The following is an 18,277-nucleotide window of genomic DNA, read 5'->3' as shown; positions in this document are numbered from 1 at the left end:
GAAGGAGCTAAAAATAACCAACATAAAGTGTCTTACTTTACTGGCTACTGTGTGTCGCTTCTGGGAAAAACACCTGTAAAGTCTTAAGAGTTTAAAATAAGAGAGCCAAAGAAGACTTCAAGACACATTTTTAAACAGGTTATTTGAGGTCTGAAGCCTTTAACTGGTTGAAAGCCGATGCGTTGTGTAAAATGTTGTGTAGGTGAACTGTGCGTTTCTGAAGAAGTCTTATCAAACACAGGTGAAATGCTGATACAGTTTATTACATTTGCAATAAAGATGCAATAAGTAAAAGCAACTTGTTACGTCATTTTACTTTAAAAAGAAAAAAAAAAATCTGTTACAGCAAGTGCCAACACATACAGTATGTGTTGATTCATGATTGGAAGATTGCATACAAGCCCTGGATTAAAGAAAATTAAAAACAAGATGTTTGATGAAGACAGCACTCAGTTCCAAAGTAACGTGATCCACAAAGACGCATCCTGATCAGACGTATTGTGTACTTGTTTCTCTTTAAGTCCACAAGGTGGCGCTACCACCAAATAATAAATTACGAGTCCCTGTTTGGGGTGTGGTAGCTCTGCTACAACCACAACTACTTTAGGCTTTTACAATGTGTATCTCCCTGAAAACATTAAAAACATATGGCACTAATCTCACTCTGTTAACAGCATTTCTCACATAACAGAATTCACTTACAGCTGCACGCCTGTCCTCAGCAGCCCAAACATCTCACACCTGGATAAAGAAAACTAAACATTTTTTTTTTTTAAACTCTAAATGGGGAAGGACTCATAGTAAGAGTGGAATTAAATTTCAGCAACATTTTTAACAATACAACAACCTGAATGCAGCAAACGTTTAAAGAATGATTCACTTGTTGGTCGCCACAAACATGAATGTGCTTCTCTATTTTCCAATATGCTTCATTTTCCTTTTCATCCTTATTCAATATGAACAAATCAAAATTGATCCTGGAGCAATAAAATAAATAAAGCAGGTCCCTTTTTTAGTAAAGTTGTCTAGCTGACCCTGTGAAGGATTTCCCTCCTCCAAAGGTCTCTTCCATTGTTCGGTATTTGCTTTTTCTGCCGACAGGAAGTGATGCCTGCTTTGGTGTTAAAAGACAAAGAAGAGTTTTGGAAGTAACAGCAGGAACATTCAGGGAAATGGTTTTAAAATGAACAATATGAGCAAAGACCAACAACATTTTGTATAAAAATAAAATATAAATCTCCCTTTAGTGAGACACAAGGGGCAGGGGCTAAAGAGAGACTGTTCCACAATGAGAAAAAGGATTTGGTTGCAAAATAAAAAACAAAAAAGGAAAAATGGATATTTACATTTAAATAAAACAACACATATTCAATCGTACAACGTCTGCACCATAAGCACAAGCATGAATCCAGATTCATCAGCAGACGCACGATGTACATGCATTTCAATTTGGAACTGGCTTTTGATTTCTAAATGATATGAAGAAAATTGATATATTGTTCAGCAGTATATTAGCTAAAAGAAATAAATAAAATTAAAGGGAGCTGAATCATTTGAGATAGAGCTGAAATGCATGTACACAGTTGTACACTTTCAGTAAGCATGCACATAGAAACAGTGAGTCCGACACAGAATATCTTTCAGCCACTTCAGTTTAAGGGCAGTGAGGCTAAAAACAATTCCCTCACAAGCAAAAAAAACCTCACCAACCTAAAGCCAATTAAAATCCATGGATCATCACAAAGCTCCGCCTCCTCTGCACTGGAACAAGGCAAAAACTACCAGCATGTTGATAAAAGGCTTTTTCTTTTTTGTCTTGTATGAATAAGGAAACAAATGTATCCCTTTGTAGTATCCTCAATGCAGAGCAAGAAATGAGAGCAGAATTTAAGAGTGCACGGGTGAAAGAAAGCAGCTGCCATGTTGCTATGTAAGACACTGCAGCAGCCATGATGGAGCAGGCAGGCACATTCCATGAAGAAGTCACGAGGATATCTGAGATTGCACGGTTGTTTCCAGCAGAGGCCTTGAGTCCTTGTGATGGCATGGTCCACACATGGGACGACGAACAGCGGCACAGCGGGCGCAGCGCCAGTTCCTCGATTGTGACAGCTAAGTATCATGGTAGGTTATGTCACAAGGCTGATAGTTTGGCTTTTCTTTTTCTTTTTTAAAGTGGAGTCAGTTAAAGTAAATAATTATATTAAATCATGACATATAACTATATAAAAACAGAAAACGGTTGAGTCTGGTTTTGGCACTCAGACCAACTTGTTGAGCTTTGGGCCAAACTTTGGAGGGTATAAAAAGAACAAAAAAAATTCCATCGTCAACTCATGAGATTGTCCCAAGGCTTTTGGTCAACAGAGTATGAATGGTTGAAAACAAAAAGCTACATTAAAAAAGGAGGACGAAGGAGGACTGACAGCACGTCTGGACATGGCAGAGAGCCTGAGTCACCGCTTGTAATAGGCACCTGGAAGAGACAAATGATCCATCAGCAGGTTGATACATCACACTGCAATCTAAAGCTCTTGTTGTTGTTTTTGTTGTTGAGGTGTCCGTTCACTGAACTTCTCACATATCAGTTTTCCCCAAATTTAGAAAACTACTCCAGTTTTGTTAGCTGTGAAATACACGCTCAGGCCAAAAAGTCACGGAGTGGACAATACGTTTCAAAACCTTCAGATTTATCTCCCCTTCCACCGCCCACTTCTTGTCATCATGAACCCATGCTAAATAAGTCAAGAATAACATACCTGGATGTGAAAACTAAAATGTAAGAGTGTACCTTATGATGTACAAACTAAACTTAGGAAGTAAATCTTTTTTTTTTTTTTACATTATTTTGATTATCAATAGTTTCAGTCCTCTTAAGCAAATTCTCTTTTCAAATATAACAATTGATGGCTTTTGTTTTGGCTCATTTTAAGCATCTATGATTGTAAATTTGAAAAAAATAAAAAATGAAACAAGTACCTGTGAGAAAATGCATTTTTGGTGTACATGAATTATTCAATGAAATGGTATCTCGAAGGTATGCCTTTGTTTTATTAGATAGCATGTTATGCTTAACTTAAAAGGTCCCAAGCTTCAGCCAGCAGAGTTTTAACATGCTGCTGTGTATCAATCAAGTAGAAATCTAAGAAAGGAGTTGTTGGGGCCTAGTGAAATCGTATTAAATGTGGTAACTACCTAAAACTTGTAAAGTTTTAAACTACATTTGCTGCTCATCTTATCTTGGGGGAGAAATGTACACAATTGCTTTCAAACAGACTCGATATATGTAAACTTCTCTAAGTGCTACAAAAACACATTTTTAATGGTTTCCAGAGAAAAAAGAAAACGCTAACACATCATAAAAAAAGTTGTTTTCATTGGCTAGACAGCAACATATAGGTCAATAATGACACATGAAGAAAAAAAAAACATAGATTGAAGTAAAATAATGACACATATGATACCTTTGTGAGTAGCCTCAGGTCTGCTGGGAGCTCGAGGGGGAACATGGTGGTCCAAGTAGCCGTAGGCAGAGTTCACATTCTCGTAGTCGTGTGCGCGTGGCTGCGGAGGCCTGAAGACAAAGAGTGATGATTACAATCATAAAGCTTCTTCTTCTTGAAACATTTAGTCTTGAAAAGTAATGTACCTTAGAGTGGGGCTGCTTGATAATGATCAAAATCACAGTCACTTTGATTGATATTGAGATCACGATAAGCCATTGATTTTACAACATCTGCATCACATGCGTTTATGTAATTAAACAATCATAAGAGCTAAAGATTCTGAAGACAAAAATCCATAAAAACAAATGTGGCAAAAATATGTCAACACTTTAAACAGTTAACAAACATAATCAAAAATATATATATATACACAAAAATTCCCCTTTTTTTTGGCCTTTATTGGATAGATAGGACCATGGTAATGATCTGTTTAAAATCCCTCAATGTGAACTGAACTGCTCGCTATGAAAAGTCTTTTGTACCTACATCAATCCAAATTCTGAATAATGTTTCGTAAGGTTGTGTGGGGCATTGGAGCCATGGTGTCCCTTCATCTTCTCTTACATCATGTTATCTTTCATGCTGTGTTTTTGCAGATCAGGTGCAATATGCGTAATGTTCAAAATATGTTGTCTTGTTCTGCATCAATGTTTTTCTATTGTTTAAATTTATTGATTCTAAAGGAAGCAGTTGAATGTTTGGCTGCACTTCGAGTTAAATTTCCCAGAGGGGAGAATAAAATGTATCAAATGGTATCAATATTGAGACTTGATTCACTGGTGAGCTCTACCTCGAAGGCTTGTTGTTCCTCTGCCTCTGGTGATCATGCTCCTCTCGTGTTCGAGGTCTGACAACTTCCTCCGAACCTGGCTGCAAGACAACCAAAATATGTTCTTTGAAAATGATGCTTCCGCTATTGCTGTATAAATATACACATGGCTTATTAAAAAAAAAGAAAAAAAAAAAAAAAAGGCAGTGGCTGCAACGAAATTTCAGCCTCAAGAAACCTAGACCACGGTTTTGGAAAATTACCCTGTAGTCTCCCTCTATGCGCCTCCTTTCCATGGCCAACTTCTCCCTTTCTCGCTCCTTCTCTTTCTCCCGCTCTCTCTCGAGCTCGCGGTTCTTCTTGTACTCCTTTTTCTCTTGTTCCATCAGCAGGCGGGCGATTTCCTGCCAAAACCAGACATGAGACACAAGAAATGGAAAAAATGACCTTAATATCCTGTGATCTGATGTGTGGGCAACATCGCAACGTGTTTGTATAATAAAAATATATTCAAATATGAGCGCAGTGGCAACAAGCCCTGGATGTTGTACAAGACGATAACAAAAACAATAAAACTACTTACAGTACAGTAGACCTTTCATTTACATTTGTTTCAGACCGAGTCATGTACAATTGGCTTTATTTTTATGGTTAAATGAAGATAGAAGTGTCTGGAAATGAATGCACTCTCACCTCATCCTGTGCCACTTGGGCTGCACGGACATGAATCTTGCTCGCCTGAAACCAAAAGACAAGCAAAGAGTCACATTTCCCCCTCCCAGAGTTTCCCGCACCGTTCTGACTTAATGTGATTAAGGAAATGACTCGGGGGACAAGTCATTTACAGAACAGACATTAGTGTGCATCTCTTTGTCCAACTGTGCCTCTGCGGTATGTCGTTTAAAGAGTGATCGCAGGAGTTAGACTTCACACATCAACAGGTTTCTATCTTTTTTTTTATTGAATAAATACAGCCTTACATTAAGTCTAGATCAGAGTTATTACAGCCCAATGTCAGACTTTTGATATCAAATGTATGTCAAGCTTATTGCCTGACCCTGTATCTGACGTATTAAAGCCAAGTGTGAATGCATTACTGTTTAAACGGCTACGATGAGAAGGAGATAAACACCGTGTTTGACTGTTTCAGGCTCAGTCTGCCCTCCTTACATACACAATAAGCCCTTTTCAGACAACTTAGAGCTCAGCAGCTTCATGGAAGAAGGGATGGTTGTTCATGTATTTCAAAGTAAGGTCGGCCTCTTTAAACATCCTGTGGTTGAAATGTTTTTCATTTGAATGTGATCCTGCTCATAAAACCAATAAACAATAATCACACACGACGGCGCTCTCTTCCCTCACCTTGATTTCCTCCTCCTGCAGCTTCCTGGCCACCTCCATGTCCTGCAGCTCCAGCTCACGGAGATCAAGCTTTTTTAACCCCTTAGTGGCCTCGCTCAGTCCGTACTCAGTTTCTGCTACTACTGCTCCACTCCCTTTATGCACAATACGACCTGTGGAGGGGGGGGCGCGCATCATGTTAACAATAGATTAGGTCTGTAAGCAACGACCATTTTCCTCATTTAACGGTTAGTTGATTTTTTTTTTTTTTTATTAAATTTGAAATTGTTCGAGTTGTAATTGTAAAAGATAAGTTGGTTTCACAAGGGTATGTCTTCAGATTGAATAAAAACACTTCTCAGAATTGGAGTAGTCATTCAGGTACTACAATAGATATGATTGTAGCATCCATACAGCACCTATAAAGGGCTGCAGGGCTCCTTGGTAGGCGTTTGCCTTCGAACAGATTTGGGATTTGATGCAAACCTGACACACGAGCTCTGCAGCCCTTTGTGAATGCCACGTTTAAGCTGACACAGGAAACTATTCTACTGAGAAATCACAGCGCACACTTCCCTCAGCACGGCCATTGTTTCTGCACTCAACGCAACATCCCAGAGGACAATGCAAGAATAAGAAAAAACCAACAGCACAACAGAAACAAAGCCAAATCACTTCAAACCACCAGGATCTGAATCACATCAGAAATAACTGAATGATTGAAGTCATCCTCATGAGAACAGAGAGAATTAGTGTCTTCATTAGTGATTGCAATGTTAGATCAACCCACCACCTCAGATTGTTTCAGCAAAAGGAAAAAAAAAAAAAAAAAAAGCAACTCCAGCTCACCACACCCCCAAAGAGCCCGTTGAGAGGGGCTGAGGGTGGTACCTGTTTCTCCGCTGGGATGAGTATTGCTGCGTTCCCTGCTGGGACCTTCCCCCACATCGGGATCCCACAACTCCCTGGTGTTGCCCCTAAGCTCATCGAACACCTCTTCAGGGCCAGAGTGGACTCGCAGCCGGCCCCTCGCCTTCCTCTCCCTCTCAGCGTCGCCCCCCTCCTCCTCCTCCTCCTCCTCCCAGGATGCCCTGCCCTCTCTCAGCCAGTCCCTGCTGTGCCACTGATCCTTTTCGAGCCCTCTCTCCACGCTCCTGGTCCTGGCACGTCTCTCTCTGTCCTTCTGTCTCTGCTTTTCTCTCTCTCGCTCTCTGTGTCTGTCCCCGCTATGTCCTCTATCTCGAGATCTTTCCTGGTCTCTTCTGTCAGATCTGAAGTCCTGCTCCCTGTTTTTCCGGTGATCTTTTCCCCCGTGCCTCTCCCTCTCTACGTCTCTGCCCCTGTCTTTCTCTCGGTACCTGTCCCTCTCTCTGTCCCATGCCTTGTCTCTCTCTATGAGGCCATGTGGTGCAGGGGGTCTGGCGGGTCTTTCCCTCCCCCTCACGACTCTCTCTATGGGCTCATAGTCTGGGTACTTGTCTCCATGTTTCCCCCTGGAGGGAAGCAGGTGCTCTGGGTACGGCTCGGCGTGCCTGCTTCGCCCTCCTTCCGCCCCGAGATGGTGCTCAGGGTGTTTGGAGCGGCTGTGGGGTGCCGCGGGCTCATGTCTCGGGTACCTGCTTCTTTTTGGCTCTGTGGAGCTATAATCTGGGGAGAAATCCCGGTGTGAGCTCACTGGAGCGTATTCATCATGTTGGCCGGGGGATCTGTGACGACTGTGTTTGTCCAGGTCGAGGGGTTTTCTCGCGGCTGAGCAGAGATGAAGCAGCGAGGATGGGAGGAGGGAGAGAATGAGAATGATGATGGTTGATGGGAACATGGAAATAACAGCATTTATATGAGCTAAGATGGTTAATAAGCACCGAGTTAGACAGCACCTGTGAGAAGAGTGATGGTCAAAAAACAGAAGTACAAACAGATATAAAGAGAGTAAATATAAAGTACAAATAAAACATCTAAATTAAATCAGAAGATGGGACATTTCAAACAATTTCAGTAAATTGACTACAAGTCTTCAGAGCCTGACCAAAGATGATGCAGAATAGCACTTCAACAGCTTCACTCACTTCAGAGCTGTGGAGTGCATTGTGAACCAACACCATGCCTTGAAGCCTTGAATGCTGCGGTTGTTTGATGAATAGGAGCATGATTCATTTACAGGAATCAAACTAAAACATGAGATCAAGGAAAACATGCTCATGCGGGTATAAAAAGTGAATGCTGGGAGTTTGCTTGCTCCTGATGTGAGTTTTTTTTTTTTTATGAAGTGGAAAGCGCTCATAGGAAGAACACACAGCAGGGGGCCAGCAGCCTGTGCACCGAGAGTCAGCTCAATGGAATTCCACTTATCTAACTGGCTGCTTAACGTCTGTTCGACAAAACTTTGTTGTGGTTCAAACATGTGAAAAAGAAAAAAGAAGAAAAGAGGGCAGGCACAAAGACAGGCTGACTAGTACCAGCGGAGAGTTACAGGTTCAGTTGCATACGTGGTCTCTTCTGTCCTATCTAACTTTTAAATACACCTTTTGAAATCTTTACCCCTGTTGTGCGTCCTTCGAGAACAGACAAGTTCTTCCCCCACGCAATTTGCGGTGTGCAACTGTAATCCACTGGATTATGAAAATCACAGCCAGAGGCTCCCTCATTTCCTGTGAGGACAAGTCAATTACATGCTCTTATAAAGTGTGTGTGTGTGTGTGTGTGTGTGTGTGCGTCTCTGTGTGCGCGCGCACAGGCGTGACATAAAAACTGGTGGGATACAGATTAAAAAGCAATAGGAAGACGCTTTTTTCCCCTACAATGTGCACATTGTCACACTCTGTAGGACATCTGAACTGAGAGGTTAAGCAACCCCTTTGTGCTGACTTTTAACCAATGCCTAGCTTGCATGTCTATAAAGGGAGAGCTTCAGAAGTGGGATAAATAAAACTCATGCAAGGAGACAATAAGAACCCTCATGGTCAATAGATTGACAATTGAACAGAATAGATGTCTCGGGGAAAGAAAAAAAAAAAAAAAAAAAAGAAGTGGATTGATTGTTAATGTTTAGTTGATTGTTGTTTTGTTCCTCTTCTAGGAATGAGGATGAGACATGAGAATGTTTCCCATTCCCAAAACAAAATCACCTTGGCATAAAACCGGGAGTCAACCTGTCAGAGATTCAGCATGCCGCTAAAAGTCGGAGAGAAAACAGTGGAGGCTTTATGAGTCAGGATGGAACGTAAAACAAAACCTATTTCTCCTGTACAGTCAAAGTCACACCTGAAGAGCTGCACGTGTATTAAAACCTCCCCACATGGCAGCCAGATAGCTGATTTATTCTGATAGCCATCCACTATAAAGACCTGCATTCAACCTGCTGGTTTTTTAACATGGGGATGATGCAGGGTCAGCTCTGATCTTAGTATGAATCTAACAAACAGGTTCACTTGAAATCAGTTCAACATTTTGCAAATAGGAAATATTACTGTATCACGCGACATTTGCATATGAAATGACTGAACCCTTGGATGTTGTTTGTGGACAAAGATATTAAAAAGGCATGTGGCATCTGCTTTACTCGTAATGTTTTCCTGCTGTGTTCGCCCACACCTGCAGATTCACTTCAATCTCCGAGGTGAAATAGAATATCAAAATGTATGCTGGAGCTACGTCAGAAGCTAGAGTACTGCTTAAACCCCTCAAAGTCCTTAAATGGGAATGACACGTTATTTCTTGGATGTGTAAGTCTGTATTCAGGGTTAATCATGAGCTTTAGCTTTTGTCTCATGTCAAAAAGCGTATACAGCACTTCATCAGCTCTGTACGTGTGCGGTTAAATAACCCCCATCCATTGAAAAAGGACCCATATCTCCTCCCATTTCACCACACGGGCAAGCAACAAACATGTGCTGCATGAAGAGAGAAGACGCACACATACACAAGCGCGCACAGGTCATATCATCACGTGCGCTCTCCCCACCTCCATGATCCTCAAAGTACTCCTCCTCGAATTTGGTTTCCAGCTGCTTCTGTCTCCTCCTCTCCTCTTTCATCTCCTTCTCCTGCAGCTTACGAGCGATAGCCTGCAAATAAACACGGCCAGAGTTGACATGCTGGTTCCACATGGACGGGAAGAATTCTTGGGTTTGGAGTCAGCCCATAACAAATGTGTCACTTGTTTTGAGAAGATTCCCCCCCCCCCCCCCCCCAGTGTAGATTTAAACGTATCAAATTACAGTGGCTTTCAAAAAAAAAAAAAAAAAAAACTTCTTGGACCAATCAGAGGATTATTTCACAGAACTTTTAAACAATAAGAAACAACACTCTCTCAGTATAGACTGAGCACTACTAGGGAAGTTAGGACATAAATAGTGGCAGCCATGATGGATAGACTAACACATAAGTCTTTTTCTCATGGTCAGGAGAAATACACTGTCCTGTTCATTAACACTATACTTGAACCTTTTGACTCTGTCGTGACTCGACACTGGGGGGGGTGAGACTTGCAGATCAGGTCACTCAGTTCTTTGCAACAGTGAGGCACAAACAAGGTGATACTTCAAGTGAGGTGACCCACCCATCGCAGTCCATCACTACAGATTGGAGGCACGTCATTGAAGGGAGGGTGTAACCTGCATTGTGCTGTGACCGGCGAAGCTGGCTGCATGTGCGAGTGTGTCTGAATGTATTTGTGTGTTTCTTACCGCGTCCTTCTCTTCCTGCTTCCGCTGTTGTTCGGCCTGTTGGACCAGTTGATCCTGAATCTCCTGGGCTATCTCTATGTCTTGGCGCTCACTGAAAGTTTCCATAGGTTGATGTTAAGGAGGGATATTGAACTCATTAAGAACATGCATGTCAACCTGAGGGTAATGATGAAACACTTGTACTTTAATGTTTATCTTCGGCGCTCTTTCTGTTGACGTCCCTCTGATACAACTCTTGTGTCACTCTACTACACACAAACTTACCCAGTTATATCCTCCAGCTTAAAGTTCACCTTGATCTTGACACAAAAGGTTGACACTTCATCTTTATAAAAACTGAATACGTTCATACACTGACAGGCTACAGAACTACCCTTAAAAATAAATTCAAAATGTTATTTTGTCTGAATAAACCAAGATGCACTGCAGTCCTTCATTAAAAAAACAAAACAAAATAAAAAACATGATCAGCTCTGAATTTCTTTTCCAACACGTTGTGAGGCCTTCAGGCAGGAGCAGGGACATGTGCGCCTGACGTGATGTTGAGCTCAACAGCCCGCTTCGGCTTAGTCACACATTTCAAAGAAGTGATTTTGACAACACAACCTGCCTTCAAGGCTGGCATGCAGAAATCATTTCTCTGTCCGAGTGTGTGCGAGTGTGAGAGAGAGAGCATAATGTTTTACTCAATGAAGGGTCAGTATCAGCTCAACTCCTATGTGCTGCTCCTGTATTTGACCTAACCAGCCGGCAGCTCAGGACACCTTCAACTCTTAAGTAAACAGAATGGATTACATTTGAATTCCTTCATACGAAGACATGATCTAGCAAGAGATGGTGTGTTTGTGTGACTTTAACATTATATAAGTTTAGCTGTTGGTAAATTAAATGGCAGGGTGAATGGCAGTTTGAGCTCCCACATTATGAGCAGTATCAGCCTGCCTCAATCGATGGTGGAGCATCTGGCATCTCCATGGGGGGGGGGGGACTGTTGGAGCTTCCTCTGTCTGTGTGTGTGTGTGTGTGTGTGTGTGTGTGTGTGTGTGTGTGTGTGTGTGTGTGTGTGTGTGTGTGTGTGTGTGTGTGTGTGTGTGTGATCTAACTGTGCTTGCTTATTGCAAGAAAAACAAAAACAAATGCAGTGCTGAGAATTGAGCTTCTGTGTTGCAGCTGGAGCAGCATCAACACATCCCTCAGCTATGTTTAGGAGTTGCCTCCGTCTTCTCGATGCTGGAGCGCGCCCAAACCCTTTCAAATCCTAATTACACACCAGGGCTGTGGAGATACCGCACAGGGACCACAAACACTGCGAGTGGGTTTGCTTGCATCTTCTCCTACATGTTTAAAATGCCTTTAACAGATACTGATGGTAAAAACAATATATATCACAGTCCAAACTGACATCTGTCTTTTTCAGAGAACGTTCGATGAGTTCACGTTTGACGTTCGACAAAATCTTATCAACGCTGCAACGGTTATTATATATATATATATATATATATATATATATATATAAAAAGCATAAACAAGTTGCAATACATGAGCCACAACTTAACATGAACCTTTCAATGATTGATTCTTTACTGTGCCTGGATCACCTCACTGCTGAAGCATAAATCTATCTTCAGTAAGTTCATTAGATAATACAGATCTTAAACAGATGCCTTTAAAAAAAAAGAAAAAAAAAGAAAAAAAAAGAAAAAAGCAATTAAAGCTGAGCAAAGTGTTCTGAGGGCATTACGAAGTTATGAGATACAGATGGTTTAGATTCAATAACAGATGTATTATTCTAACCTTTAAAGGATGGTAACAGCCAACCTTTAGTGGCTATATACAATTAGAACCTGACACAATAAGTCATCAAGCATATTCTGAGTCGCACGTCAAGTATCATAAGAGAGAAGTATGAGGAGCCTTCTCAAAAAAAACCCTTCCTGAGTTCTTAACCAGCCCTCTCTACAGTCACTGATTCAGAGTTACGTCTTTGTTTTCTGTCTGTGGCACTTTGCTTGAACACGTGCAGATGAATGGGCTGTGTGTGAGACAGAGATACCCACATTTCCACGTGCTGTTTCTGGACCTGCACTTTGGCCCTCTGGTCCTCCTCCTGCTGCAGCTTCTTGGCGACCTGCAGGTCATTCTGCACCAGGCGGCTCTTATTGACATTGGACGCCAAGTGGCTCTCGACTGTAGACACAAAAGACGGAGGCATGCTCTTTAGCTGTGTATGGGATGACGAGGGATTAAATAAACGACGAACACTGGAGCTTTTGGGAAGCTCAGCTACTGATTCGCACTGTTCCTCTCTGAGCAGCAGTAGTACCGTTTAGTCTGCAGGGAAAGAGCGTCAACATTGAGGACACAGACGCTTCAGTCTCCGGTAATAAACTGAGTGCTCTGAGAAATGAGTGTTCGCGGCAGACGTGCCGTTCCAAGGTTGTACGATGGCACGTTGCGGGCCATAACAGATGATAAATCCTGTTTGCTGACGCACTCTAAGCATAGAGAGCATCACTCATTCACGCGCTCGCCCCGGCTCTCTTTCACCTGGATATCGATCCGCTCCCAGCTTTCATGTGAAAAGGACCAAATTATGTTTGGCAATTTAGCCGTGAGAGGCTCCATAAAGTTTCTTCTCTCCGACTGGTGGAATTGAAAGAGGAAACTGTGCGTCACAGCTGTGGCAACTTGATAAAAAGTCAAGGGTTAAGATTGATTCCTTTGGACGGGGCTGATCTATTGTTGAAGTTTTTTTCTTTTTAAGGAAAACCTGAAGTCACAAGACAAGATCATTCATCCACCAACATGTTTTTCAATGATCCATCTTTCAACAAAAAGACTCAACATGACCGGGCCATGACAATTCCACTCACTCAAACCTTGAGCTCTCACGTCAAGTCAGAGAAAGGGCGGCTGAGGAGAGAACGCTGGACTACACGAACCTCAGACGTGACGCTGGAAGAGAGAAAAAAAACACATTCCAGACCCAAAATGCTGAAACAGCCATACAGAAATGTTTTCCACGGGACATTTTCAAACTTCTCCAGCTCAACGCTTAAATGGAAATAACAGCCAGCTCTCACTCCAGATTTATTTGACGTGAATGTCATAAAAAAAAGGACTTTCTGTGATGGCCATCTGTTGATGTGATCCAAGGTGGAATAAAAAGGACACTCAGGACTGACAGGCTTCGACAGCCAGCACTCTCCCTGGTGGCCTCGGAGGGTCAAAAGGTGGAACTAATATTTTTTCCAAACCAGATCAGTTAGTGTGGCAACAAAGGGAGCAACAGGAGACGCCGTGCCTGAGATCACTACAGCTTTAAAATGGTTAAAAGACAACAAAAGGACAGAGCAGCTTAAAGCAAACTAATCACAGCTAAAACAGAGACTAATCTGCACTTAGGGCGGCTGACATCTGGCCTTCTTTCTTCAGAGCTTTTATATAAACACTTTGAAGCTCTAACAGGGGAGCACAAGTCTATAAACCTATCACTCCCCTCATAATAAAAAGCTCGACACAAGAATCTGCTAAGTAGCGGTCAAATGTCCTCCCTGGTCTAAAAGATTTAGCCCACTCCTCTTGTTTCATTATGAAGGAATGTGAAGAACATGAGGAGGTCGTTCGCTGTAAGCAGATATAAATGTCTGATTAAAAGACGGGCTTGTTATGTCTCCGAGACTTTGTTTGACAGTGTTTCTTCAAAGACAGAGCAGGACAAGGTTTAACCAATGGGGGGGGTGAAAAGTGAAGCAAAGAAGCTTTTTGATAAGAAAAAAAAAAAAAAGTTTCTTCATTAGATTTCCTCAATGTATCTAACGAGGCCTGAAGGGAAAAACATGTATGCAGTATCCCACGGCGTGTTGTGTAGAGGAACTCTTGCTACACTGAATATGAAATCTAACTTTCCAGAATCCAGAAGTCTCTGCTTCAGCTCACAAATGAACGCCATCAATCGAAATAACACGCCTGACCCGCTGTAGTCATTGCCACAGCCGGGCCCTGGTGCTGCATTGTAGAGGCCTCCTGCACCATTTCCCACATCTAACTGTTGGCTTAAAGCAGGCTGCAGCCACTGATGATGCAGTTGACCCTGTCAGGACGGACATTTTTTTTTTTTTACAGAAAGCAAAATTGGACGTTGGTGCACTGCGTTCATTCTTCTCGTGCGCCGCGGTGCTCGAAATAAAAAAAAAAACCCATCCTTCAGAGCTCGCTCTTTTGCTCAGTAAGCAGGAGGAGTGACCTACTGTAGGAACGCAAAAGGGACAGCCAGACGGAAACAGTCCACAGTAATGAAATTGGTCTGATGCAGAAAACATTTTAGGACTTAAGTGTATAAACAGACAATCTGGGGGGGAGAAAAAAAGAAAAACCGCCCTGGGTTTTTTTTTACTTCCTTTGCATGAACTCTCTGGATCCTTTTTATATCGCAATAAAGAATCTATCACGGGCAGACAAACTTTCCACAGCTACATTCAGACGTCTTACTTTCTTGTTCCTGGAGGTTGTAGGCCAGGCAATGGTCCTCCAGTACTGCAAAGTCTCGGCACACTGTAAAAAAAAAAAAAACAACATTCAACTAATGAATAAGGGTGATTTTTATTATCATTTTTTTAAAGTTCAGTTTAAAAATGAGCTGGCTGTATTTCTTGTAGCTAGAAGACGTCATCCTTGAGGTGCTACCTGAATCTGTCACTCGTACTTTCAGACAGTTAACATCTGGCCCAGCTGCATACAGATGTGCTTAAATACAGACACACGTTCACAAAACACATACGCAAAGGAGTAACTACAGTTTAACCTCTTTCATGTATTATTCGCAACACGAGTGCTTTTCTCATTGTAATGGAATGGGTGGACTTCTTACTGAGTCTCTTTAAGTGCTAAATGGCACACATGAGAAGCAGAGTCAGGCAACCTTGCAAATGGTTTGTGGTTTTGGTTATTTTCTGTCTGAAGAGGAGAAGTGAAACCGTGAATGAGGAACCAGTCGTCCTCAAATATATTCAAAATACAAAAACGTGTGAGCCACAAGACAAGTGTTAGAAGAAGGTGTTTTACTGCCAAGCTGCTGGTTGGAGTCCCTGAACTGACTTGACTAAACGCACCAAGCAAACACGAGCCCAGTCCCCACCGACAACAACAGAGGAGTCTGTTCATTACCGTCACTGCTTGTGTAGTTCCAATCAAACTACGACAAAGACAGCACGAGGTGGGAACACATCAATCTTCAAAACAAACCTGGAAATCAGCGATTCTCAGATCTAAGCTCAAGGACAAAAGCCACACCTGTTTGACTCACACTCCGACTCCATCTAAATCATTTCTGCACGAAACATCATTTACAGGCAAAAAGATTCCTCAGGACATTTTCCAGCCCTCCTGACCCAGACTTCTTCCAAACAGGTGTAAACAACGCATCTGAATTCTGCTGAAACCATCCACACACTGTGAACCCTCCGTTTCAACAGTTTAACACGGTTATGCAAACTGCTGTGGAAAGGCGGTTTGTACTAATTACAGTCCAAACCCATCGCCTCGTGTCTGTCTGAGCAGTGGTCCAAAAAAAAAGGCAGAGAAATTCTTCTTCCTAAGACCATTTGGAAATCACCAGTTTTCACATGATGGCAGTTGTGTGTATAAAAACAAAAAAAAGGGGGAAATTCAAACAGCCTGCGCTGAAGACTGAGGTGAAACTTACGCAGTCAGTACGCACCAATTTAACTCTGCTCGGCATTTATTTTGAAGAACCACATGAGGAAACTTTGCAGCAAACGCTTGTGAACACATCAAATGTGTGAAATAACAGAAACAAATAAAACCAAAGTCATGATTTAATTCACCTCGTTCATTTAAAGTCTCGATCAAGCCATATCCATCCTTTCTCTTTCTTTGACACCAATGTTGTATTTACAACCTTCCTCCAGCATCACACTCAATAACCCTCACTGAGAACATGACTTCATCCACATTAAAAATTAATATCTCACAGCACTCTGGCGTTAGACAGCGCTCTGGGGAAACAAATTATCTGCTGATATTGTTGACACCTGCAACACAAACAAAGCACTGGTTAGTAGTCCAGACTGTGTGCTCATATTAGATGGATGGAGAATGGTTGGGTTCAAACAGATGCTGTGATGAGAGGGCGAGACCGACACAAAGCCTCAGTCAGCATGGGATTTGATTAACACGGACCCTTTATTCTAACCATATGCTTAATCTTTTTAGTTGTGTAACCTGAGATTATTTCTTGCTGCTTAAGACACTTTGATAATAACAACATTTGAGTGACAGACAGTCCCTTTGAAAAGTTTCATCAGCGCAGCGTAACTGGGTTAAGTTTTCGCAACAAAGCAACAAAGAGGATTAGAGTTGCATCGTTTAATGGCGTTGCGCTGATCGTACTGAGACAACTGGAGTCGATGTTCTGTGCCTCACATGGAGTGGCAGAAGGAAAAAGGTCGACTCTGATGTTCCTGACACAGTAGAGATAGAAACTGTCATAGCAGCTTTCCCAATCTTTCCTGCTGCTGTCCAGCCCAGCATTGGGAGTGCATGCTCCTTCTCTCTCTGACCAGAATAACAAGCATCCTGCTGAGCAGCTGCCACACACACACACACACACACGCACACACACGCACACACACACGCACACGCACGCACACGCACGCACACGTTAGGTTTGATCAGACTGCTGTTGAAGCTTTCTGTCTTACCTCCTCACAACGTCTTTCAGAGCAAAGTTTCAAATCATTGACTGATTTTTTTTTTTTACAGCTCAAAGCAAAATGTGACAGGATGGGGCAAATGGAGCCATGCTGTTTTCTTGCTAACACACACATCAAATAAACAGGCAAACAACCTCACGTGACAGAGCTAAAACTACAAGTGTCCTCACTCCTTCACTGTTTTCACTCACACCTGTGTCGTGCCATTATTGTGTCGCTCTGCATTACATCTCATCATGCCAACACACATGTGTGAACAACGAAGGTGACATCTTATTTCTTCCTCCGAACCAAATATTTAGCATTTCTCCCTGCTGTTGTTTGACTGGGTTACAGAGTCTGAACTCAGGCTATGAAAGACACAAATCAGTGCTGGCGACCTATCTCCTGATGTATCTATGTTAGCATCAACTAGCAAGCTTTGCTAACAACCATCCTCATAAGCATTGTGTTTTGTTATCAAGAAAAGAAACACCTGTGTTTCCCCCCCATTTTAACATTAGCCAAGTGAGTGTCCCCTGCTGGACACAGGTGATGCTAAATCTTCACATTGATCTGGTAAATATGTCATGGACGTTACCCTCTTTCACTCCAGGTAGTTTATTCTTGTCGATGCTAACGTTACACTCAGCCATGTTGTCACCGAGAAGTTTTTTTTTCTTTTTAAATGACGTTGAATTACGCTTCCGCGTTTCTTCCGAAGGTTAACCGCAGGCTGATTAATCGCCTTCACTCCTAAACCCGATTGATGGTTCAGGTGCTGGACGTGCCCTTTTGATTAGTTTCGGTCGCCACCCTCCCTCGATATGTTGCTGCTGCTGTAATTGCCTGCTGAAGCTAGCGTGTCAGGCTTTCTACGAGCGTCCCTCCCACCGCTGATCCATCTCAAGTTAGATCACTTAACACACCGTTTCCGCTGACAGATTTCAAATTAAAGTCCAGGACTATTTAATACAAATGTTGACAAAATCGACTACAAGTTACTTTTTCAGTGACTGAATATAACAGCCTAATCATATAGCCTGCCATATAATCAAAAATACATCTCTCAGTTGAAAATACCAAACGTGTTAAAATGTACAGAAACTGGCTTGGTCACGTCGCTCATTAGGAGTAAGACAGATGAGCCAAGGCCACTACAGGGAGGAAAGTTAGGAAAATACAGCCAGAGAGCCTTCAGGTTAAAGTTAGGATCCGAACCTGTAGCCCACTTTTAAAAAACAATTTAAGAAAATAATGATT

The 18,277-nt window shown here is 42.2% G+C and overlaps 1 protein-coding gene across 1 annotated transcript; it reads right to left on the bottom strand.

Annotated features, from left to right (window-relative positions):
* Window positions 1–242: 242 nt before the first annotated feature.
* On the bottom strand, window positions 243–17,892 carry ccdc50a (coiled-coil domain containing 50a). Its single transcript, XM_079350264.1, has 12 exons — window positions 17,616–17,892; window positions 14,793–14,855; window positions 12,359–12,488; window positions 10,302–10,392; window positions 9,578–9,680; window positions 6,508–7,365; window positions 5,638–5,789; window positions 4,969–5,013; window positions 4,539–4,679; window positions 4,297–4,376; window positions 3,465–3,574; window positions 243–2,476 (listed from the first exon to the last, which is right to left on the bottom strand). Exons 1-12 carry the CDS (start codon window positions 17,668–17,670, stop codon window positions 2,457–2,459), a joined length of 1,848 nt encoding a protein of 615 aa, XP_079206390.1. The 5' UTR covers window positions 17,671–17,892; the 3' UTR covers window positions 243–2,456.
* Window positions 17,893–18,277: the final 385 nt, after the last annotated feature.

The sequence above is a fragment of the Symphodus melops genome (genome assembly GCF_947650265.1).
Source record: "Symphodus melops genome assembly, chromosome: 8".
In the NCBI taxonomy this organism is placed as follows: domain Eukaryota; kingdom Metazoa; phylum Chordata; class Actinopteri; order Labriformes; family Labridae; genus Symphodus; species Symphodus melops.
The sequence above is the reverse complement of the archived record's forward strand: the minus strand, read 5'-3'. Positions and strand labels throughout refer to the sequence as shown.

Coding starts and splice junctions, on each gene's coding strand:
- ccdc50a (XM_079350264.1), bottom strand. CDS start 17,670: ATGGCTGAGTGTAACGTTAGCATCGACAAGAATAAACTACCTGGAGTG. Junction 12,489..14,792: donor CAACCTCCAGGAACAAGAAA/GTAAGACGTCTG, acceptor TTGTGTCTACAG/TCGAGAGCCACTTGGCGTCC. Junction 3,575..4,296: donor AGGAACAACAAGCCTTCGAG/GTAGAGCTCACC, acceptor CTTTGTCTTCAG/GCCTCCGCAGCCACGCGCAC.